This window comes from Bacillus rossius (genome assembly GCF_032445375.1).
Source record: "Bacillus rossius redtenbacheri isolate Brsri chromosome 9 unlocalized genomic scaffold, Brsri_v3 Brsri_v3_scf9_2, whole genome shotgun sequence".
NCBI lineage: Eukaryota > Metazoa > Arthropoda > Insecta > Phasmatodea > Bacillidae > Bacillus > Bacillus rossius.
This window is the reverse complement of record NW_026962013.1, coordinates 29,356,971-29,382,781: the sequence shown is the minus strand read 5'-3', so window position 1 is coordinate 29,382,781 and position 25,811 is coordinate 29,356,971. Positions and strand designations below refer to the sequence as shown.

The following is a 25,811-nucleotide window of genomic DNA, read 5'->3' as shown; positions in this document are numbered from 1 at the left end:
GGCTTGAACAGTCCACATAATTTCGTTATGGATAGAAACTTTGAATAATAGTAGTTCAACTCGTTGAAATAATTATATTTGCTATTGTATTCAGGTTTGGTACCATAATTGCATTCCTGTATTGAGTGTAGTGGACACACAAGTGGTATTTTCTACACACGTTTGGATTCATTGGATTCACAGTCTGTCAATTCTAACGTTAAAAAGATTTATCCCACGGAAGGCAATAGCAAACCACCGCAGAATCATCCTGCCTCAGCAAGCATAGGGACTGTCACCATCATAGCGTTGCCTGTGCCTCATGGTACCCAGTAATGGGTGAAATGCATCATCACTCATGTTAGAATTTAGAAGTATAATTACTAGTTAATTGGGTAAATACTTCCAAATAAAAAGGTACTACCACAATCTCTTTAACCAGGCATGACCAAAACTGAGCAGTATTAGTCGGGACCAGATTATATGGAGAATTGCAATAAAACCGAAAAGCATGTCAAAACACTGAATAGCACTGAAATGCAGCGAATACACCATACAGTAACAAAATTAAATTTATATCCTGAAATTAAGCAGCACTTAAAAATATATATATTTTTTTAACATTTGAAATCCAAAGAATGTAATTTCTGAAGAAAAATTTAAAACATGAGCATGGACTCATCAAAATTAATTTCATTTGTTTTATTGTGCATCTCTTATTTAATCACTTTTAAACCACAAATGTTTGCTAGTTGATTTTTTCTCATTCTTAATATATCAGTTTTAAACCAATTTATTACAAATTATTTTATCGTAAAAATGCAGGAACTTAATTTTACCGCAATTTTGACAGAGTAAGAGTAAGTTGTATTAAACAGCTTTTATAAAAATAAAATAAAAAATCACTGAAATGTTTTTTAAAAAACAAAATTGGACTAAATATAAAACCATAAAATCTTGTGTCTAAGTATTAGTGATTTTGTCAGATTACGAATATAACACAGTTTTAACAGGAATATAGAAAAGAAAAAATTAGATGCACAACAATGATACTTAAAACATTTGTAATAACATGCTTAATTCAAAAAATACACTTTGTCATTAGGTACTTTATTTTAAAAGAGCTCTTGTCTTATGTTGCATCATGAACAATCCCCTAATTGACACAAAAAAAAACCTAAATGCAAGCAGCTTGACTGGTGCCAGATTTAAAAATGTACCAAACTTAAAAAGACCTCTGACTATGGTATGTATTTTGTAATAAATCAATTTAAAACTCTTATTTTAAACAAAAACAGATTAACAGGTATCGCTGATAATCAAAGTTATTATGTGCACTCATAACAAATATTCAAACCAACTACATTGTAGACATTTAAAAAACCTTGGTCTAATTCCTTCATCATTATGTGGCACCACATGACTTATCTGTTTAGTAATTTTTACACAATTGAGATAAGCATGAGAAACCTGAAGAATCCAACTACTTCCAGGAAACTTTAAAATGCTTGAGTTTATGAATAACAACTTTTGTGAGTACAGTGTCAAATATGTATGTACTTGGAAATTTTTCATTTAAAGTATTTTTATTATTTCTATATTTACAGAAGTCATTAAAAATATTTTATTTCATGTCTTCAACAGTTTTAAAGTTAACATGCTTACTAATAACAGTCCTAAGTGATAAATTCAACAATATATCACTTAGACAATAACATTGACTATTGAGAAAAATTTTTTTGTATAAGTTTTGAAAATTGGAATTGAAAAAAACTGAGATGACACCCCTAAAAAAATATCTATAACTTAATTTACATTCATAATGATTAATTTCTATTACATTCACTATAATACTTTTCTCTTTTTACTTCAACTGATGTTTTTTAATGTACATTGTAGCAACACAACACACAAACAATACTTGCCACATAAAAAAATTAATGGCCATTTATTATTGTACTAAATCTAACCATTCATGTACCAGCGCACAATCATTTTCTGGAAAAGGCTTCTAAGCAAAATGTATCTCAAAACACTAAAAATATTACAAAATCATGACTAGATTGTGGCTTATTTGTATCAAGTCTAAAAGATTAGTTATTTATTAATTAATTTCATAGTCTACTAGAAAATGAGCCTTGGCAGCTCACATGAATGGAAAAAAAAATGTTTATTACTCAAAATAAAGTTAGTACAATAAAGTTGTTAAGTAGTGTGCTCAATATATAAAAAATAACTCTGCCTTCATTTATATTTACAGAATTATTATTAGTTTCTGCAAAGAAAATATTTTATCCTGTTAAAAAGTTACAAAAAAATACATGTGGGATGCAATGTCGAACTAAAAATTAATTAAAAATAATACAATGCTGATTTATTAGCACCAACTTAGGGCATGACAAAATCATGCTGCAAGATCTTTAAGGCTAACAACATATCAAATTTTAACAATGTATTTACAATCATAAAATTAAGATGTCAGATACACATAATTCTATGACAGGGAATATATAGCACCTATATCAAGCGAGTCTGAGCTCCTATACTAAGCAAGTATTAAATCTCCAGCCACTAACTGTGGTACCACTGTCAACAACTTAATGGAGGTATCACTTATATGCAGAATACATAAGCAAAGATAAATTATTGTTCATACTTGAAAAAAAAACATGGGAGCGAGTCTTTCAGAACTTGCCAGAGATGTGTAACATCTAACCTCGGTAACAGCAAAGTCATGAGTTCTCATGTTGCAAATACTCTTATTATATGAAACTCTGGCCTCTGACACAATACTTAACGTAGAATTATTTGAAATAATGCAGAGCGTGATAAATATATGCAAGATGTGTTTTCAACTACATTTTTGGACGCGAATCACATGTAGTTTGTGCACCCACCACTAGAATTTGATGCCGGAGCAGCTGGTTTTACAGTCAAATCATTCGATTTGCAGATGGAAAATTTAAACTATTATGAAACTGCTCCAATAAAAGCGAAAAAGACTTGAAAAAAAATAATACTAAAATGCGGCTTTGGACCTGATTATCGACAAAGAATTTCAATAAAATACTGCCCAGCTTGTTAAAATTTATTAATCAGTTAATACTATAATGTATCCCTTTACCTTTGTAAACTTTGTTTTGTGTCATCCACCTGTCACAACCTACTTCCTGTTGCACATTTCTGTCGCATTCACAAAATTACTCTCACCAAATCCCAAATACAATTATGTTACATTAGCAAAAAAAAAAAACAGTAAAATGTATGTCTACCTTGTTTGAGTACTTTCACAATAAGTCAGTACATAGCAAACAATACAAGAGCTCATAAGTTAGGTAAATTTTGCTATGTAAGAAAATACTTGTTATAACTGGTCTCTTAATAACGAACATTTATATTATAATACTAGAGATATTGTTGCCTGGAATGCTGTGAAAAACTAATAATTTAAAAAAAAAAAAAAAGTACGGGAAAAGAGTGTATTAAATGTTTAGTTTAAAAAAATTTAGCCTACATCAGTTTTAGCACAAACATTTTCAAATGCAGACAGCTCGGGAAAAAGCGGAAAACCGTCGCCACACGCAAACATCTGCGATGACGAGTGTCCCGAGCGAGAGACAGTCCTGGGGCTACGAAGTACTACATGATGACGGGAAACATGCCGATGGGGGGGGGGGGGAGGGGGGTGAGCGGGACGGGGGGGGGGGCTCAGTACAGGGCCCGGGCGAGCGCGACGGACGCGGCCGTCCCGAGGAGGAGAGACGGCACCCGCCCGAGCGGGGCCCCGTTGCAGTAGTCCTCGAGGCAGGAGCACACCTCCTGGCGGCCGCCGAAGCCGGACCTCTGGTAGCACCGGCCCTTGTAGCTGGACTCGTCGAACCCGCAGCCCCGGATCACGCGGCTGTCCGGCTGGTCTGCGAGGCACACACACACACGCACCGCCTGGACTAGACTCGGTCTGCGCGCAATGTTCGCCGTTTCATTTCCTGGTCATTACAGTAGAGGCACTTTAATAACAACTATTCAGAAGGGGCTATCGTACTGTTACGAATGCGGGAGCCTATGTGTGTGTGTGTGGACAGGTGTTAGACAAGGGGCGAAACATTGAGCCTGAGAAGTGCGAACTGTTTAACTTGACAGACATTTAGTGACTTGAAAAAAACTTTTTCAAGTGTGATTATTTAATTAGTAATGTAAGTATTAGTAGCAAATAAAAACTGTTTAAATTAATTGGGCTTTCCTTACAAACCAGTTTTCCCTACTCGTGACACTACAAAGAAAGGAGGCAGTTGCAAAACATGATATTGAATAAGTCAGATATGGGCTTGGAATATTTTCAAACCTATGATCTCAAATACTGAACTTTAATGGTTTAATACACTTTAAATGAAAGAGATATTTAACATATGAATTTAAGTATTTAAGTTAACATAAATATACCCTATAAAATAAAATTTGGGCTCGGGCCTCTAGCGCTCCTCTCTGGAGCCACACTTGTTTTGAGTCTAGCATGTTTGGGACCACAGCAATACCAAACTAGTGATATTGTCATATAACTGAAAGTCAACACAGTTTTAACAGGAAAACCAAAGAAAAATTGATATAAAGTACAATGATGCTTAAAAAAAGTTGTGATATGCTACTCAACAGCATTAAAAGAATACACAGGATCGTCATAGTGGTGCGACCTCCGACAGTCAAGATCAAAAGAAAGTCTGAAAGTGAGAGACTTGATTTGAACCAGATAACAGAAGGGAAGAGTATCAGGGCCCCGCCAACCTGGCCATACATACGGTGTGCAGAGCTTCAGAAAAAAATCACGTGATTTTAACAATGCTTAAGATATCCAAGTTGGGTCTGTTTACAAAAAGTATTTAAAAATACACTAAGAGAGGGAAAAATAGTTTTTCTTCTGTAATTAATTTTTTAACTGGTTTTTAAGTGAGACAAAATGGTTAAAGCTTTCAGAAAAATATTTAGGCATGAAACCCGGTACAAATACTTGGAAGCACTCAAGGAACTTTAGATTAAACTTTTTTCTTAATTTCTCCGCCACATAATGTGACAGTTTCCCTATGCTCGACGAGAAGGATGCACGCCAATCCAGAGCCTTGCGCTTAGAATTGATACGGTTCTAGCAAACACCAACGAATGTCGCACTTATCTCATTCCGCCTCACTACACAACAATAATGAATGTTTGAAAATTTGCTTTCTTTCATTTAAAGTTGGAAATACTGAGCTAATATTACAAACATTTTTCACTTCTGGAACTGCCATTTAATACTATTGCCACCCAGGGACGTGCCTAGGGGGGGGGGGGGGGGACGAGCGGGACCGAACCCCCCCCCCCCCCCCATGGACTAAAAATATTTTAATATTAAATTCATAAAATGAAAAAAAAAAAAAATTTAGTATGATATTAAAATTAATTCAATGACACAAGCATAAATGTTTAATTAAACTTAGTTAACTTTCTATTTTTAGCGTAACTAAACTACTGTAAACGGATATATACGAAGCATCCCCTCCCGACAAGCTCAAGAATGTTGGAGTAAACTGACTTCATAAAACTGACTTTTATAAAGTTACGGCCAGTATTTTTAGATAGCCTAAATCAGCAATATTGAACACGTAATTTTCAAAATTTTCCCGAGGGAGGACCCCCGGACCCCCCACCTAGCTAGGGGGTATTCCATACCCCCCAGGCCCGCCGGAAAGGCCCTAGCCTTCTGCCTGACCCCCCCCCCCCCCCCAGAGCAAAATCCTGGGCACGCCACTGTTGCCACCATAATATATAAAAGCTAAGCAAGATGTAAAAATGTGAAGGCAGTAAGGCTACACACACTTATGGAGCAAAGTGCCCGTGGTTTTCACCCTCGGGCCCTTGCAAGCTAAGGATGTATGTGTAATCTCTGTATCCTGTAAAAATAGTGAAGAATAAAAAGCATCACCTACTTCCATTCACTTCAAAATCAATGTTTTGCACTATCTTGCGGCACATGGTGTACTGAACACCCTTCGAGTGATCTGAACAGTCCCTCTTCAAGGTTTCGGGTAGCATCTCGTCCGCACACCGGGAGTCATTATGGCTGTTGCATTCGTAGCACATGATGGCCGAACCTGAAACATAACAGAGAATAAATATTATGTAGGTACTTAAATTGAAATCATTTCAATGAAATATGAAATAGGCTGGCAGTTATGATAAAAAAAAAAATGGAATAGCTGAAAATAAAATTACATTCTCAACTTGCTTTACTTCACTTTCTACAGTATGGTTCACTTAACAGACATGCATAGCACAAAGCTAGTTTTACACTAAAGCCAGTTTTATATTAAAGGATTATTTCAGTACTGATTAGTGTAATTCAGCTATGTAGCTAACTGAAACTGCTATCAGTAAATTATGACTCATTACTTCATTTATTTAAAACAAAACTTCCATTCACTAATGGGCCTCGATAATTCAGTTTGTAGGAATCATGCCCACCCAAAGATTGGGGCCACACATTTTATAAATAATTTTCAAAATGCTATAACATTTGTGTGTTATTACCAGTATTTACAAACTGCTAAGGGTTTTTATCAGAGCAGCAACACTAACAAATTGCAACGCATAAACGATCAGGGTCAACAGAACAGTTAGGCTAGGCAACAACTGGGGTAAAGATATGTTCTCGTAAAAATTTTGTATGGACGACTTGAGGAAATACAATTACTGTTTATGTCTTTGTGAATCTTTGTTTACCAAATTTGATCGTAACATAAAACAAAGGGTGGACCCAATAGTTGTTGTTTGCACCTGGCCCCAGAAAAACTAGCAAGCAGGCCTGGTTACAATGCATTATTTTTGGGACTTCAAATGTTTTATATCTGCTTCTATTATAATTTCAAAAGAAATTAAAAATTTCAAATTAAATATGTTTAACATCATGATACATATTATTCTAAATCATAAATATATATAATATACAAAATTGCAAATATCCAAAATTAATATATTACTAGTAGTTCACCCCGAAATGAGACTTAGTGGCTTAGTCAATTTTAATCACATAACTAATATTTATAATGCAACAAACAACCTACTGACAAAAAAAATTGTAGATAACTGTATAAAATTTGTCAAAGTTAATGCAACTTTTGCATGCATTTTCATCAGTGCAATTCAGCTTTTGATAAATTTATTGTTAATTTTTTAGTACAATGAGCATCATTTATTTTCATAGGTAAGTATTTTAAAAGTAAATGTGTAAAAAAGGTTTTAATGATACACTATAACCTGATTGTTATTTGCCTTCTAAATTTTGACACCAATATATCAACAACCCCTCGACCGATTTAGCTCATATACGAACTTGTAAATTCTATAGGCCCTACATACCTTACCGACCATAGGAAAGCGACACTTTGTTTTCCGTGATAAAGACTAAATTAAATGAAGGAATGGCAATTTTTCTTGGCATAAATTTAATATCTATTAGAGAAATACGGACACTACTTGATTATTGCCATAAAACAAAAAAATGTAAGTGGTTTTTTTGTGGTTTTTAAATGTTTATGATTTATAGTTGTGTTTTATGTGCATTTCATTTGATGTTAGATGAGAGGTGTGTTGTGTGTATTCCATTTGCAATGTTAGTTGAAATAGTTTCTCTGATAAGGTGGATATCAAAATTTATTAGTTGATATAATAAAAAAGGCATTTTATCTATAGATTATTTTGCAATCATTGAAGTAATAAAAATAAAGTGAAATTTTTGGTGAGGGTAGGTCAACTAATAAAAACATTATATACATTCACATCGCGATATGATAGGTATATTAATGAAGTCGTCAACAAGGCTGTGCTGAAGTAATTTATGATCTATACGTTCTTATGGTATAAGTGCGGGAATGGGTGTTTTGGACAAGGAAGGTTCACGTGCTTGTTTTGCAACAGATATTGTTGTTAAGAAAAGTAAAGTGTATGAAATATATCTTCCGTATAGTGTTCTATAATTAAATTATAAATCAAGGTATCGCAAAATACACTAAACCGGGCAGGATTATAGTATACAATACGACATCGTAGGAAATATATCTTCAGTATTGTGTTCTATACTTGAAAATATTATAATGTGGGAAATATTACTTCGGCATCGTACCCTATACCAGAATAGGTAGAAATGATGTATGGAATATGATACCCAAAAGTTTAATAGAGAAACTTAATTTGTGCAAAACAAGCATGTGAATGTTCCCCGCCCAAAACTCCCATATTCCCATGCTTTTCCCGTAAGAATGTAGGGGTGGTAATTATGTCAGCTACACCATGTTGGTGATGTCATCATTATTGTTATGGTATCGTGATCTAGACTCCTCCCACAAATTATATCTGCACAGGCCTACTGCTTAGGTTTCAAAGTACTCAGAGTTTCAACCCACACATTCTGATAGTTAAGACAAAAGTTCTGATGTGTGAAATGTTCACATGATCACTGGGCCAGTCTGGGTTTGAATTGAAGAGTGGTGGAAACGTGGAAAGGCAGTTGTAAGCTTCATGCTCCTCGATCACACTCCCGCAGGATGCCTCCAAGACCTTGTCTATGGAGGTCGGCTGCAATAAATGACTCTAGTTAACTGCCTTGTTGCTTGTGGACACAGATGTGCACAACCAACAGTGACTCATGTCACCAAATACATCTGTCTGCTCGGTAAGAAAAACTACACTCCTTGGTAAATATAAACACATGCTGTGTTAGTTTTTAATGCACTTAAATCAATAACCCTGCAAACTACAATTTTTTTTCCTTAAAATTATTAAGATAAACAGCAATTTGAATACACAATTCACATTAAGTATTTATATGAAAAAACTTTTATTAAATAATTATTCAATATGCTGGGATGACTAAAATTTAGTGGTGGGGCCTTCGATACTTTGATACCTCAATACCTGTCAACGCCACATCGAATAGGTCATATAGAGAATCAATATAAACTTTTGAAACTTGGGGTACCTACTGCTGAAATGATCAACATGTGCTTCCCTGTTAGCTTATATAATATGGTTGCATTCTCGCCAGTTTTCATTAGCTTGAATTAACGACCACTAATTCAATTTTATAAACTGGAAAAAAACAGTATTACCAAAAACCAACTACAATATTTGATATTAATTAAACGTGCGTTCCTTGGTGTACAGGCTAAGTTAATAATGCTTAATTTTTTTTTTCCATCGTAAACCCAACTTAATAGGTAGTTAAGCTAGATATGGTACATAAATAAAATTCTCACAAAAATCCATCCTTTTTTTTTTCTCCAAGAAGGTAGGATTTCACATGTCTAGACTCTTAACCAAAGAGTAAGATTGGCTATATTAGATCAAGTTCCTAAATAAAAGGTAAAATATGGGTTAAAGTATACAATATCTCGCGCAAAAATACGTGCTATACACACACACATGCACACACGAAGGAGGGAAATTTTTGCATGTTGAATTACATTTATAGAAGTGGAGTGGAGGGGGAATTAGAACCTCTCTTGACATGCTGTTAGCTTACAATTTTTTTTTATATATATTTTTTTAAGGATTTCGTGGAATAGGAGGGGGGAATATCGCCCCAATTACGTCTAGGCACTCTTAATTAAAATCAAAAGAGTTAGATCAGCGACATTTTAAATACTCTAAAATCGTAAAAATATATAGTCTCACAAAACGGTGTGTTTCACTCCACGTAGTTATCATTGGTATAGCGCGGGATATAAACGTACGGGCTGTCCGGCCGATGGTTGGATGCAGTGACGCAAATCGGGGAGGAGGGCGTAGACGAACCGGAAATTGCTCCGTTGTCACGATAAGCGTGCTCACTTCCTCCACGAAGGCCCCGCTACAATGAGGACGGTGCTAACTGCCGCTTCTGCCGGCACTGTGCAGGTCCAAGCGTGTACTAACATGAGGCCTGGTTTATAAACTGCGCAAGAACGCCAGACGCGAACCGTTTAGCAAAACACATTCTACAGCAACGGTTTATAAACTGCGCTAGTCGCAATAACGCATGTCGTACGTACTGTATAACTTCCAACTTATATTGCTTTTAGGCTTCCGTTTCCGACGGCCATAATTGAAAATAAGTGCTACGAAACTTTAGAAGAGGCAAACGTTATATACATAAAAAATCCCATGATGTCCTTATCATGTCCACACTTGTAAAACTTTCTCACAGTGAAATAAAAATAGAACTTTTAAATAAAATTATTGACAATATATGTGTTCGTGATAGATATGAATTATCTTAAGTAGCCTAGAGTCAAATTTTGTTTTCTACTGTTTTACAGTTTAAAATTTAAAGATTGGTGACGTCTTGCGACTTGCGTGCTTTATAAACGACCCAGTGATTTTCTTGCGTTGTTGTGTTCCATGCGTAATTTTTAAACACAGCCTGAATGCTGCGCTGGTGCTTGGACTAGGCGCACAGTGGCGGAAGCAGGGGAAAGAGATAAGGCATATATCCCCCCTTCACCCCCCTTTTTTCCCCCCCGAGAGTTGGGAAACAAAATCTGCAAAATAATAGTGAAGGCAGTGTATTATTTTGGGTGATGGAAGGTCAGTTGTTACAACACCTGCAGTTTCAACCGTGTGCAGCCGCGTCGCCTACGATTACTTCTGTAGGCCCACATCAGTGTGTTAGTACCAATAGTAATATTAGTTTATTTTTCAAACTCCTTCTCCCCCCAGCCCCCACACGTAGAAAAATACCCCGCTACTGAAGACGTGCATTCGTCATGTTAAAAGTAAATAAAAAGCAGAGCAGTTATGGTAAAAAAAAAAAACAACCAATGCAAGACGACTACCGCTATTTCTCATAGTTGTTAAAATTCTCATAATTTTCATAAATAAAAGAATCGTAAACAATTGGTTATGTTTCAGGTCTAATAATTCACGATTTGCAGACAGAAATTAAACCAAACATTCTTAGATGTTAAAAACAGGCAACTAATATTCATTTGCAAAAGAATATTTATTTCGTTTATGAACTATGATTCATGTTCTTGAAATTTTTAACCATCGTTATTAACTTAAATTACTACGAAATACGCATCTTTCTCTACCCCTACGTATGTACGTATAACTCTTCGCCAAAAAATAATAATAATAATGACAACTCACGCGCTCCTTACTGATTTGCCATTTGCCGCTTGCCGCAAACCACCCCCCCCCCCCTAACACATACACACACTAAAATGACGTCACGTGTAACGCGGGCCAATCAAATTTCAGAATTGGAAGCAGTACGCGGCAACATGGCCGTGCATCGTGTAACAACACTAAAAACATTGCGCAATTTCACAAACTAGCTGCCAGGATACTTTCTAGCTAACCTACAAATATAAATGTTAAATATACAACACCTACACTAATGTGTGATTTATCGAACTAATTGTTTATCTGAATCAGTAAGTATTGCAGACTACAATATTTTACTTTAATCACGCCAATACAATATTTTTGCAAGTATTTAAAAAAAAAACACATTCGTGCGAGGCTGCCACGTGCGTTAAGCGAAAGAGGTGCAAGTGTGCTGTAATGCCATCGAACGTCCCACTCCTAATCGTTGCACTTTTGGTTGCCCTCTGAAAGTTACAATTTATTCACGCTCTGATGACGTCAAAGCAATCGCTCAGTTGCTTGAACTGGTTTGAACTGCCTCCAGGCGTGACGAAACACCCGTGGTCCAATTGACGAGGTCACAAAAAAGTGGCATACAAGTGAGAAACCCAAGATTCACAGACCCCGAGTCAGACGCACAAATAATCCGCGTTCATCTTTCTTTATATGTGTGTGTGACGTCTTAGCTCTCGTATACAATATTTGGTAGGAGTAATTTCGTGAAAATGAAACGTAAGTTGATGAACGGAAATGTGGAACAAAAATGGCGGACCTGCGTGTAGCAGCATAATACACGTATATAGTCATTTTCTTAAACGTTACAGTATACCAAACGCATTGGTGTGCCAATTAAACTGTACGATAGTGAAACTATCCTGGAATATATTTGCTTAGCTAAAATAGTCATAATAAAATGTAGTCTCAAGTTTTAAAACTAAGAAAGCAGATATTACAATGATTATAATACATAATTATTCTCCTTACTGATTTTAAGACTTAGTAGCTTGGTAACATCAAGGGGACTATTGCTTTTATGTTTTTTTTTAATATTATAATATTTAATAATAATATTGAATCAGCTCGATAAAAGTTAAAGTTTGTTTGTAGAAAGTATGCACGGTCTGATTTCAATCGTCTAAGCAAAAACAAATATTCAAACATACAGGCCCAATTAGGGTTATGTAATATGTGTTTTAAAAATTTTCAGGTAAATATCTTGGTCATGCCATAGAAGTATAACTTCTAACGTGTGCGGAAACTTTATAGTATTAGATTAATGTTAAGTGAATTTTAACAAGTTGGGCAGTATCTTAATGATAGGCCAGCATCTGCTAAATTATATAAAATGTGCCATTCGTTCAGTCTAGCCCAGGAAATGAAAGGAAAAAATGCATAAATGTCGGGAAAAATTAGAGACAACCTGAACTTTTGGCAGGTGTTAGGACCCAAAAAGAGGTGTATTTTCCCAAAAGTCCCCACCCCTCCCCTTTGTGCTTCCCCCCTACCCACCCTTAAACATCCGATTTGCAAGCATTTGGATTACCCTTCATATCTCCGTTGTTATTTATAGCAGTCAAATTTTCTATATATCATTTTATTCCTTATATTATTATCTACAATAAAGTTGTGTATAGTTTTGTTCTAAGATTAGCAGTTAACTTGATATTAGCTGAGGAATGTCAATTTTTACAATTTTATGTTAAGTTTGTTAAGAATATTTAAGTTTAAAATTTTAATTTGGGACATTTTCACGAAACTCTTAAGATGAAAAGTGTAGAATGATTCTTTAGCTTTCCAACGGTATTAATTTTTCATATTTTGGATGAAGATAACATGAAGTAGAGGGCCGTAAGTAAACCAAGAACTTACCTCTCGCACCCTATTCAATCTCGCTCAGCTGGCCTTAAACGTTACTTGTAATTCTTCCTAATTATTCTAAATAAATTATATATACAATTTTAGTTCAGAATACAGAAACAAAGTTGGTTTAATTTTTATATTATTTTTGCCAGTTTTGGTTCGGGGGGGCTTCAACCCTAACCCACATAGGATCGTTCAATTACCCACCACTTATGGACCAGCCGTGTTCCGGACTGGCAACAACCGGCAGCTGTGAACTAAAATACATGACTGCTTATCCACAGTATGTGATAAAGAGCAATCAGTATAATCCACAGCATCACGGACCACCCACCCACCCACTTCAAGCTGTTGTAACATTTACTGAATTATTCACTTCTTTATGTGCATTTTTCACTTCCAAACTTTGCTATTATTTACACATCATGCTATTTAATTTGTATAGAAAAATTCTACTTACAACAAAAGTACTTCAATGTATTTTACAAACAGATCTATTCATAACGTTTTTGACTCAACGCCTACATACATAATTATATATCATCAATTGCATCTTCATCTTCATCTTCATCTATGGCTGTTGCATTGTTACACGAAAGACCATTGCAGTGTTCACACATAGCTGAGCAATGTAAACCTGTCTTTCGACATCCACAATAGTTCCCACATGCAGATTTACATGAACATTACACTATGTGCAACAGATCGTTTGGTGCAAAAGGTTTAGATGTGGTAATTGGCTTACGTACGTTTCTCTCGCCTCCAGCTTCTCTTACACACTTATCCAAATTAATAAATGGAAGAGCCATGACATATGTTGAGTCACTTTTTCCCCTTCTGCTGTTAATGTGGTTCATGAAACCATTCCATCCTGGTTGGGCATTCATTCCAGAAAGCCAAATAGAGTTTAGAGGAAACATGGTTGCTACTGTGAAGTCTGAATTTTTCAGCTCAGCTTTTATTTCGTTGTAGTCTTTCACAGTAATGCTACTAAGTCCGTTGTGGGCTTTTTTCTTTGGGTAAGATCGTATCCTAATGCATTCTGGATTAAATGTTCCAGAAGATTTCCTTGCAACCTTTACTTGAGTTTCAAAACTAGAATCTGGGGTAATAGTTTGGACCCCGCCCATTGCATGAAACGTGTTGACGCCATCCAGTGTTCGAACATTGACATGAGCATTATCAAAATCATGCTGTATAAAAGCATCTTCATTGACATTTAGTGATCCTGAATTTATGAGAGTATTAATGTACACGGAAGCTTCGTAATTGGAAGCACAAATACCGATAGAATATAGCATGTTGATAAGATGCTTAGATCCATATAAACGATGTAGTTTCAGAGCTAAGCCAATGTGAAGTGGTAACAAAAATGATCTGGGTCTTACAGCTGATATAATAGCATGGTTTATGACTACACATTTTCTGTCTACCATTTCAAACTCTGAAACGTTTTTCTTTTTCGTAACTCTTTGTGTGAAAGCTGCTAATGTATTTGGTATTAAATGTTCTCCTCCACATGTAATGTCATTGGTACCTGGATATGTTTCATGATCATATGCCTTCTTTTGAATATCTTCTTTAATGATGTCAGCTGCAGCCAATACTATCCTAAGTTTTTCCGTTTCTAGGTTCCTATCTCTTTCTTTGTACCAGGTCTCAATAATTTTATGGACAGTATCAGACAAACACACAATGTTCTTTCTACCTGAAACATTAGATACCATAATGCGGCGTTCTTTAAAGTGTTCTAGAAGAAGATTTTTCAGGTGTTTGTCGGAATATGTATATTTTCCCCCTGAAATGCATGCCATTATATCTTGCAACTCATGAATTGAATATTGGCATTCATCGCTTTGTTCAATGTAACTGCACAACATTAAAACATATTCTTTATCCGTCATCGGTCTGCCTACAAATCCTTCACTTGGGTTTGTCTTTTAAAAAGTGTCATGACAGTTTTCATGGTGTCGTGCTTCTGGGGCTACAATGTCACTTACATTTAAAATGCGTGCTTTAACTTGATCTCCCCATAAATCGCTCCGATCTTCACATCTCTGTAACAAACTATCTTTAATTTCAAATGTTGCTACCATACGAACTTTTTTCCTACGATACAAAGCAATCTTAGAATCGACAATTGCCTCTTCCCCACAAAAAAAAATGCAATCTTTTTTGTAGTCAAAATTATTTCCTACACTTCGAAAAACAGGCGATAATGTTGAAGGAATACATACAGCAGGACTTAGTGATGATGTAGTTGCAGCTTTAATACGTGATGGTCTGGTATAGTTTTGCCTACACGATTTGTGTACTCGAACACTTGAGTTTTCTTTCAAGTTCTTGTGGAGCCCATCCTTTCGTAGAATGCTTGCTTCTGTTATTGTCTTCAACCCTTTTGTAACAACAACAGTATCTCCTTCCGTATCTTTACCGCATAGAATACGAAGTATACTTAAATGTTCCATTTCAATTTTGGTTAGTGTGAATTCTTGTTATAACATGGTAGGTAGATTCAATCCTGAAACATACGTATCACTTAGAAAGTTGTTGATTTGCAATTGTCGAATAGTAAAAAGTTACCATAGACTGACAAATGCGCATTTTAATAGTATACTTATTTACTTAAAATGTAAGTTTGGTATTCTGAAGAACCATAAAAAACATTACGATAAATAGTTACGATGTTGAATTGAATCAGTTTATAATTACATTTTTAAAAAGATTTTACTACAAATCTCACACAAATATGTAAAAATATTTAAGTTATATGATCTATTAATTTCCTGAACTTCAAAAAACAGTGTATTGACACACACATCAACAGGCCTAACGGTGTTTGATATTTGTGTTGCAATAGAAATCACATTTACGTGACAAATTTAAAAAGTAAGAAAACTTCAATAAAGCCGACATATAGTCTTCTGTGTAAAAATATTTTATAAGATGTCCTGGTGGATCTTAAGACGTGAAGCATCTACAATCGATGCTAATATGCGAATGAAGCAGGGCCGGAGTGCTAGGGTGGAGGATAGCACAAGGCTCCGAAGAAGGGGAAAAAAATCGACAGCCGAACATGCAGTGGTACAAATGAAAAAAAAAAGGTGTGGTCCTATCCGGGAACCAAACCCAAATCGTCTTGGTAGGAGAACAGCACTATAACCACTGAATAGCAACAGCCCACGGGAAGAAGTGGTTTTTTATTACAATAATACTTAGCTTTTGTTATTGAAAACATTCTTACCTTCTTAGATTTGCGAGAAGCTTTTGCAAAATTTATTCAGTTATCAAAAATTAACACCGTACTTTCTAGTACTTCACGTTATTATGTGACGTAGAGTAAGCGGAAGTTTTAGAAAATCACGCACATACACGCTAGAACGTTACCGCACACTTCAAATCCACTCCAAGAACTAGTCTCTGGAAGACGGATTACTCAAGGCAGTAAACATGTCTTACGAAATTTATGGTCGTTGGTGGTTAGGGACATTTCTATGACTCAACACGCCAGCTCCCTCGCTCTTGATAGTAAGCCTGTTGTTTAGCCTCCTGAGGCCACCCACTGCAGCACGCACCAAGGGTAGATCAAAATGCAGCGCCTTCCTCGCATAACCTAGTGTTATACACATGTTATCGTCATCCAAAATATGAAAAATTAATACCGTTGGAAAGCTAAAGAATCATTCTACACTTTTTATCTTAAGTGTTTCGTGAAAATGTCCCAAAATAAAATTTTAAACTTAAATATTCTTAACAAACTTAACATAAAATTGTAAAAATTGACATTCCTCAGCTAATATCTTGTTAACTGCTAATCTTAGAACAAAACTATACATAACTTTATTGTAGATAATAACATAAGGAATAAAACTGTATAAAGAAAATTTGACTGCGATAAATAACAACGGAGATATGAAGGGTAATCCAAATGCTTGCAAATCGGATGTTTAAGGGTGGATAGGGGGGAAGCACAAAGGGGAGGGGTGGGGACTTTTGGGAAAATATACATCTAGTTAGGTCCTAACACTTGCGAAAATATCAGCTTGTCTCTAATTTTTCCCAAACCTTCTTTTCCTGGGCTAGTCGGTAGAAATTTCTTCATAATGATGCCAATAAATACGGTGCTTGGATCAAATAACATATAATTACATCCATAACCGCGACAAAATATTATTTTCTTTTGAATTAAAAAAAAATTACAATGCAAGTGTTAAAATTACTTTAGTCGTTCGTTGCAATTATTATAGAAAACACACCGTGCCCAATAACTGAAAACGTTAAACATATAAACAACTAGTTAATTCAACCGGAACCATAATTGCCATAACGGGGATTGTAAAATATCCATTTCGCTCATCCCTAGCTGCTATCTGCGTGTTTGGCGGCAAGCCAGTAAGTTTACGATTCAGGCAGTGTATGTGATTCGGGACTGATCGGGGGTGAGTGAATCTTAGCTTCGTCGTCCTGTGGTGGAAAAACAGAAAGTGCCGCGCCTCTATCAAAGTGTTGGGGGTATTCCCAGGGCCGGTGCAAGGTAAACTGGCACCCTAAGCGAAAAACCTTAATTGCCCCCCTCCCCCCCCCACGGGCCGGACACCCCTAAAAAAATTTTCCTTGCCTCAAAATACATCACGTAAGCCTAAGATTTTGTCAACAATCAAATGTAAGCAGGCTTGTTTTTTTTTTTTTACTTTTTTACTTATTACAAATCATAAACAGGTCACGGTGGACTTTGAATAATTACTTATATTAATATAAACATTCCAAACTGTTACAAAAATTCATTTTCATCTAGTTTCAATAATCGTTAAATATATAATATCAGCTGTTATGTGTCGTGCTGCGCCGCCCCCAGCACTTGGCGCCCTAGGCGGTTGCCTAGTTTATCTATATGGACGCGCCGGCCCTGGGTATTCCCAAGGTTAGTAGAGAGAGGTTGTCTCGATCCCATAAGAACAATGTAGACAGCCCGACACTCCGCTCTGACGTCATCTGCAGCCCAGCCGTTCCCAGCCGTAATACTACACCTGCTGACTGACGGCGCTCTCTTATCAGCTCGGCTCGTTTCACATGTCTGATACGCAATACTTATAGTATTTCATTTATGCTTTGTTGATTACTGTTAATTATAATCGTTTTGATATGCTTTTCAAATGACAAAATGCTGTGACTGAAAACAAGGATGAATTATCATTTCAACATATTTTTAAGTGACAGTAAAACTTTTCAAAATATCAATGATGAATCCATGAATTTTTAAAAATTAATATAATTAACATGTAACTAGTAAACAAAATGGTTTATTTGTATTTATTTCTCAGCAAGATTATAATGTTTAAAATAATTGCATATCAATTTCTTAGTGTTTAATAAAAGTAGCCATAGCTCATTAAAACGTTTTGGGAATGTTTACAATATAAATAAACTGAGGTTAGATTTAAAAATAAATTTCTAACATGAATAGAGCAGTTTTTCGTGTAATAGTTTCATCCTGTTTTGCATCATACTGGAGCGTTTTCTTCACTTTTACTTCGTCAAATGAAAGAACAACAATGCGATCGAAGTCTAGCAACGAAGACCGTGCTACATTCAAAATTTCAAACATGTTTACTAGGATACCTTTTCTCATGTCAAATGAATATGCCCATCGTTGAAGAGTTGAAAGTCCAAGTAATGGGAAGTTAAGTTTCTGTTTTAAAAATAAATAACATCGCTTACTGAAATAACGCAAAGTGAAAGCGAGAGCTATTTCCTCATTGGTCCAGTTTACTCTTTTTTTCAACGAAAGTAATGTCAATTTGATTTTTTGAAAAAAAAAAAAAACACTTGAAAGAATATTCCGCATGCGGAACTCTAACGAAGAACGTTTTCTTGTTTGTTTTTAAGATTTAAGTTTTCTTTTTTGAGTTTTTTCATGACTTCCAAATTTAAAACTGACTTTCTTTCGGCAAGAAACAAATTTTCTTTAAGAATTTGGATTTACTTCCTAAGCATTTCAACCGAGTCATTGTTAGAACAAGACTTTGAATGCTTTAACTGACTACAAGAACAGGTTTATTCCTCACTTACATTTTCATTTGAATCTACGATTAATTTACATAACATTTTTTTTTTTGTTTTCCCTGCATTTAACTCTGTCTTCTCGGCGCACACGACTTTCAGGGGCGGAGCCAGGGGGGGGGGGGGGTTAGGGGTTCAAACCCCCCCCCCCCCCCCTTAGCACCAAATCTTTGATTAATTTCTTATTCATCAATCAAATTTCATATTAAAATTAATAAAATTTTTATCATTACAATATTTAAATTTAAGTGTCGAAAACTACTAAAATAGCACTATTTTATACCTTAAAATCCAAATTTTCCCGGGGGAGGACCCCCGGACCACCCGCTTTAATACGGTGGGGGGGAGGGGGGGCCGCATGCTTCTTAACACCCCCCATACACAAATCCTGGCTACGCCACTGACGACTTTCCAATGTTTCTACATGTGTTGTAATTCCAAGTTTTAATGAAGGTACAGCATTTGGTTTAAGACGTCTTTTAGCGCATGCATTTAACAACTCAGCTTTCAAGTCGCGCTCGTAATCATCTGTAAAGTGATCTGAACATATATTATGTAAGTTGTTTTTGGATTCCACTCACCATCACGTCGGCATTTCTGAACCCACACTTTCAACAGATGATCATCACATGGGAATCGATGATATTTTATATGATTTGTTTCAGGTAAAGATTTTGTTTTTACAAACTATTTGTACACACAGCCACTGTACACCGCGTACCTGGCATTTTATGTTTAAATACAACTTGTTAACAGCGTTTAGCCTAACAAAACAAATTCACTTTAAATTCGTGTTCTTAACGTTTTGCCTGCTAGTTATAATTAACGAAGCACCCGTGCACTTATGATATAAGCAACACCAACATTTTATAACACACGCACTCTTAATTAAACTCCTCACAACAATAACTCTCCCTGCATTACGCTGTATATTGACACGTTATTACGAGCAGATGTGCTTGTAAACTAAGTAACTGATAGGAGCGGACGGGCTGGCAAGCCGAGCCGGGGCTGCAAGTGACGCGATGCGCAGAACGATGCGCAAGCGATCGAGGCAACCTCTCTCTAATAACCTTGGGGTATTCCAGCCTACAGCACATGTTGCCACGCGGTACGCAGCGAGCGACTCCCGTGACGCATATAGTTCAAGCGCCACTTCAGTGCGATGAGTCCTGGGTTATAAAACCGGGCAAGAAGGCATAGCTTTGAATGTACGTAGCTTTAGATTAGATTATGAGCCGGCCACAACTATCCCAAAGGCATTCAATTGGGGGCTTTAGTAAGCCCAAAAATATTCAAGATAAAAACTGTACCCGATGAGTATTGACAGCAATTAGTTTTTAATTTAAATTCAGTGGTAAAATTTGTGCCATAAACATTAGAATTTGTTTTTAATTGTTAGAAAGCATGCCGTAGATTAGTATCTATTGTGAAAGTTACGTATTTCAGGTAATAGGTCTGTATTTTTATTTAATCTCACCAAAGAATTTTTCCCCCTCCATGCCTCTTTCTGTTCCGCCCACCCTCCTCAAGATTTATGAAACTAACCCCATTTCCAACCAAAAATAAAACAAACATCAGTTTACTGAAAAGTGGGGAAAACCCCATTCCTTGCAAAAATATAGGTTTTATGCAGTATATGCATATAATACGTATGTAAATGTTACGGGGCGGCTCGTGACAAAGATCAGAAAGGAAGTTCAAGTTAAAATAACTGCGAACGCAAAGTTATTAAACTATTTTTTTGAAACCATCTGTTCTTCACTCCTTCTCACCCCTATTCCTCAATTATATTACTATCGTGATGCAGTCTTAGTCATGAAATCCTCATGCAGTTGGCCCTGCGGTTCACTTGGGGGTAGGAAATGCTTCCCTCCTCTTTCTTTAACTTTATCACCCCAATGTCGACAGACACGTGTTATTGCCAGACGCACAGGAATGTCCGTCGTAGTAGTAGAGGTTGAATACGCCAAAATACGAGCATTCTGACGATTTTTTTTGTAAGACTGGACATAAAAGTGAACACTATGTGAACATAAAAGAACAGGCTCCTACTTCAAGTAGACATGTGAGTAAAACACATATATACTAATTAATTCAATTTTTCTTAATGTGACGAAAAACCCTTACAATTAATAAATAGTCGCAAGTGTCCGGGAACATATTCCGAAACATAGAAATTTAACGTTACTGTACGGAAATCCAGGCACTGCATACGAAAAGCCTGTCATTAACTTGTCTCAATAATAATTGACAGCTCTGAATAGTCTGCGTATCCTTCTTGCTGTTCTGTTAACAGCCATTGTAAGCACTTGATGAAGTTGCCAGTGTTTGCAGGGATGTAACCATACAGGGGAAGGGAGGAGGACAGTGGGGTCCAGACTCAAAATACAAAAAGGAACATAAACGATGACAATATTAACTATAGCAACTACCTACATTAGTTCACAGAGAGATTATTTTGGAAAGAATATTGTAATCCTCTGTGGGCTACAATATTAAGTACTAGCTGCAGTACCCGGCGTTGCCCGGGCTGAACACATGGTGATATATTGTTCGCGCGTTAAAGCGAAATGGATAGAGCTATATGACAGTGTGGTGGACATACAGAAAGTACACACAATTAGTGTTTCTATGTCTATGACCTATGATTTTCTGTTTACCCACGGCGATCGGTTGAACGGTTTAGAAGTTGATGCGTTGCAGCGCCATCTAGCGGCGAGTTACAAAAAATGGATAGCATTAAAACCTTCTCCATGAAAAAAAAAAAAAAACCACTTCGCTGTGCCAACTTTAATGGCGATCGGTCAAACGGTGTCGGATATTATCGACGTCATATATATACCAACATCCTATTTTTATTTATATATACACCTATATACATATTTCCTTCCCATTATAGCCCGACATGCCTCACACAGAAGCCACAGAAACTGTTTCCAAGTGGTCTATATTTGATGCCGGTTTGCACATGTGTTAGGTAACTGTAAGCAGTGGCGGATCCAGGATTTTGGTTTGGGAGGGGCTTGACCCAGCTGAGGCTAGGCTTTATCAAGGCAAACACTCAAACAATAGTGGACCCAGATGCTTTTGGAGGGAGCTTGAGCCCCTTAGCCCTCCCTCTGGATCCGCTACTGACTGTAAGCATATATATATATATATATATATATGTCATATCAACTTGATAAATGCGTTTTTATGGATTTAATAACACTAATATATGGCTTTTTTTTTAACGAAACCCTCAAATCATTACAAGAACAAATATTAAACAGATAAAAACCAAAATATAAAATGTTCAGTTTTATTTTCTCAAGCAAAATCATTACTTAAATTTCTATGTGTAAACGTTTGAGCTCTAAAAGTCTACTATTATATTCCCCACTAAAATGTTTTTATAGATAAATAAAGGTAATCTACTACAGTCCTCACATTATCTTTGAATTCGGTTCCATTTTTTTTGTAGAAATTTATTATTTTACATTTTTCAGGGTTTATGTGCAGTGGTTGATTTTTTTTCAACTTAGTAATGTTAAAAATCAGCTAAAATATAGTTTTTATAATGAATTTTGAAAACACCAGAAAGGCGTTTAAATAGGCGTTTAAGGGATATTTATTATGTTTCGAAATTTCGGATTCCACATTTAACTGGAAGATATTCCATACCACCTGAAACTCTTGATCATTCGCCCCTCCCAAAATGCAAAGCTGCGTCCATCACCGCCACTTGCGTACTCCTCTTAAAAACTTTCTAACAGAGTCAAGTTAGGTGGCACGCACTATAGCGACGACACAACAGGGCTGCAGTTAGTTCTATGGTGCGGCAGGGAGGAAGTCTTGACAGGCTCGCGCTACGCCAAGAACCTTCCATCATCATCATCATCTGTCACCGGGCACATGAAGTGGAGGAGGGGGGGAAGGTCAAACTGTACTCACCCCGCAACACAATACAGCCTGGTTCACACCGGAACGAACATTTACAGCAGCCCTACTTACGGCTGGGTTTATAAACCAAGCAAATAACGCTATAAAGCAACAGAGAGCACTAACTATTTAGACACAACTTTGTAATGCAACGAAATAATTTTAAGATGTATCTGAAATATTGTATTTTATTAAATAAAATTTGGAATGAGAATTTATGAAATAACTTTTCTGTTGTATTTCATCATGGGCATCATTTAATAATATTCATTATTTATTTATTTATAATGAGTGTGAATTGAAGACGCCATTTTGTTTGAACTGTTTTATCCAACAATTTTTTTGCTTAAAATTTAAAAAAAATAGCCTTTTTTAAGGGCAGCTCATAATTTCACAGAATTCTTTTTTTTTTAAACTACGGACCGCTACAAATAGTTTCTCCTGTGGAATAATAATTGGTGTTTAGCTAATAAATTATTTTACTATCATAATGACTACCAATGTGACAATAATGTTAAAAATACGAATTTATAATCGAAACACACACATATTATATGGATGTGTGTGAATATATGCATATATATATATATATATATATATATATATATATATATATATATATATATATATATATATAGGGATGTGGCGACACCTCACGCTTAGATTGTAGTACAGAGTAAATGGCGACCACTGTCACCACATTTACACTACCCAGATTGTTAGCATTAAAAATATATATATCATATATATTTCAAATGTATATCATCTTTGGTTACAATATTTTTTTTATTTACTATTTTTTAATTATATATATTATATATTTGAAAATTAACACGTTCGTAATGAGCGAGATAACGCAATAAAAAAGACGTTTGACTCGCATTTGGAAGGCTTCGGGTTCAAATCCAATTCTATCCTGGGATTGTTCCGTACTATTTACGCCATAACCAACATCCCCCCCCCCCCTTTTTTTTAAGTTGTTTTTATGTGTTAGTATCTAATTAAAGAAACACTGCGAGTTAAACTTATTCACCATGCACGTGAATCGAGAAAAACATCAGTTTTACTGACTGCGCTATCAGTAAACGGCGCATATGAGTAGAGTTGGTTTCAGTAAACTTTACCCATGTAAGTAGTGTAATCTCAACCTTTTTCAGCTTATCATATTTACTCAAAACCGCGATATCGTATCGTGACGTGTTGCACACACGAAGTAGTCTACCTGTGAAAAATTGAGATCTGTAAGATAATTTATAATGTATCAAAATACATACTGGAATGACGTATAGGTATCATAGCACATCATGCAATGACGAACCTAACTCAATTTTTTTTTCAAGTGGTGGGGAGGGGGAAGCGGTTGACCGGTGGGTTTCAAAAGTAGTATTTTAAGTAAATACCTCTCGGAAAATTGAAAGATCGAATTTTTTTTTAATATTAGCCCCTTAAAAGATTAGTTTAACGCATTTCCGACACGTTAAAAATTGTTAAATCAAATAGCAGCACTAAAAAAAAATGGAAAATAAAATTTTACAATAAACCTACTTCAAAGGCCCAGTGCTACCTGGAGTAGATTTTTTATCACTCCAGAACTACTGATCCTGATGGCATAATCCTGTAAGTATTGATCCTGTGGTACATGATGCTTGCTGTTTTAATTTAGTACGTCGAAAAAGCCTGCACGTAAATTTTTTTCATATAACAATGAATACTGATCGTAGGTTGAATACCAAACATATTTTCTTTTTATTCAGCTTAAGTTCATAATTGTTATATCACAAGTTTTTGTTGTGCAGAATCTTTTGACGTAATAAATTAAAACACCAAGCATTATGTACCACAAGATCAAAATGTACAGGATCATATCAGGATCAAGAGATAAATTTGGATACGTTATAAGGAAATTTCACAATTTTTTATTTTATTTTACATGCATTTAAAATTGAAATTGGCACTAACAAGTATCGAAATACAACGGAAAATTTCTTCATAGCGTGTTTAATATCCATGCTCCTAAAACTTACTTTATACATTAATACTTTTTATTGAACACCTAAATTGGGTTTTATGAACAAAAAAATTATATGATCATCCTAAGTCTTACTGCTCTTAGAGCGTTTTATTGTAAAATGTTATAATATATTATACTAATAAGCATACACTTTTGACTAGTGTAACGTGTTTACAAAGATTAAATACAAATCTTCCCAAGTGAATTAATTTGTGTTTTAAGTCAATTTTTTGGCTAGTACTTAGCTACAAACTTACCACAAATAAAATCAATTACAATTCAAGTCGACAGTTATAGCTACTCAAAAGATCATATAAAAAAATGAATAAGATAGGGAAAATTGAAGTGGTTCGCAAGAAATAATATATATTCTAACGTTGATTCAAATAGTTTTGTAGCATTGTTGGCTACATTACAATGCAACAAATAAATGGCCAGTTTAGGCTATTCACGTTGGGAGTGTTCCCAAGAACTGAAAAAAAAAAAATCTACGTAGAGATACATCGCAGCAAACGTAGGAGCAAACATATTATTTCCTACTTACCCGTGTGGAGGTACGTGGTCATGACGAACAAAATCGTGGCGAAAAGCGAGCAGTACACTTGAAGAACGGCCATGGTGAACTTCCTTTTTTTTGTTTCCTCCCTTAGCTAGCTATATGGACCAACTTGCCGCAGCGTCCCGCAACTATAAACAAAGCGAGGCTCGGTAACCTACTGCGCAGGACCGACTGGCAGATGGCACCCGTCGACCAGCTCCGCAGCTTCCCGGCTCGTCCGCTCTCTCGGCCGAGCGCTGGGGTGCTGCGCGAAGCCTGCGAGAC

The 25,811-nt window shown here is 35.8% G+C and overlaps 1 protein-coding gene across 2 annotated transcripts; it reads right to left on the bottom strand.

Moving 5' to 3' along the window:
* Positions 1–1,073: 1,073 nt before the first annotated feature.
* Positions 1,074–25,811, bottom strand: LOC134542759 (uncharacterized). 2 transcript variants are annotated; one of them, XM_063387262.1, is made up of 3 exons: positions 25,533–25,811; positions 5,937–6,101; positions 1,074–3,893 (listed from the first exon to the last, which is right to left on the bottom strand). In XM_063387262.1, the coding sequence occupies exons 1-3, from the start codon at positions 25,603–25,605 to the stop codon at positions 3,688–3,690; spliced, it is 444 nt and encodes a 147-aa protein (XP_063243332.1). In that variant the 5' UTR covers positions 25,606–25,811; the 3' UTR covers positions 1,074–3,687. The 2 variants fall into 2 exon arrangements, with proteins under 2 accessions (XP_063243332.1, XP_063243333.1); XM_063387263.1 differs by lacking the exon at positions 25,533–25,811 and adding an exon at positions 19,635–20,094.

What these genes read in the sequence shown, in the direction of transcription:
- LOC134542759 (XM_063387262.1), bottom strand. Translation starts at nt 25,605, where the DNA reads ATGGCCGTTCTTCAAGTGTACTGCTCGCTTTTCGCCACGATTTTGTTC. An exon ending in GACCACGTACCTCCACACGG is followed by an intron (nt 6,102 to 25,532) that starts GTAAGTAGGAAA and finishes GTTATGTTTCAG; the next exon opens with GTTCGGCCATCATGTGCTAC. An exon ending in TGATTTTGAAGTGAATGGAA is followed by an intron (nt 3,894 to 5,936) that starts GTAGGTGATGCT and finishes TGTGCCTCGCAG; the next exon opens with ACCAGCCGGACAGCCGCGTG.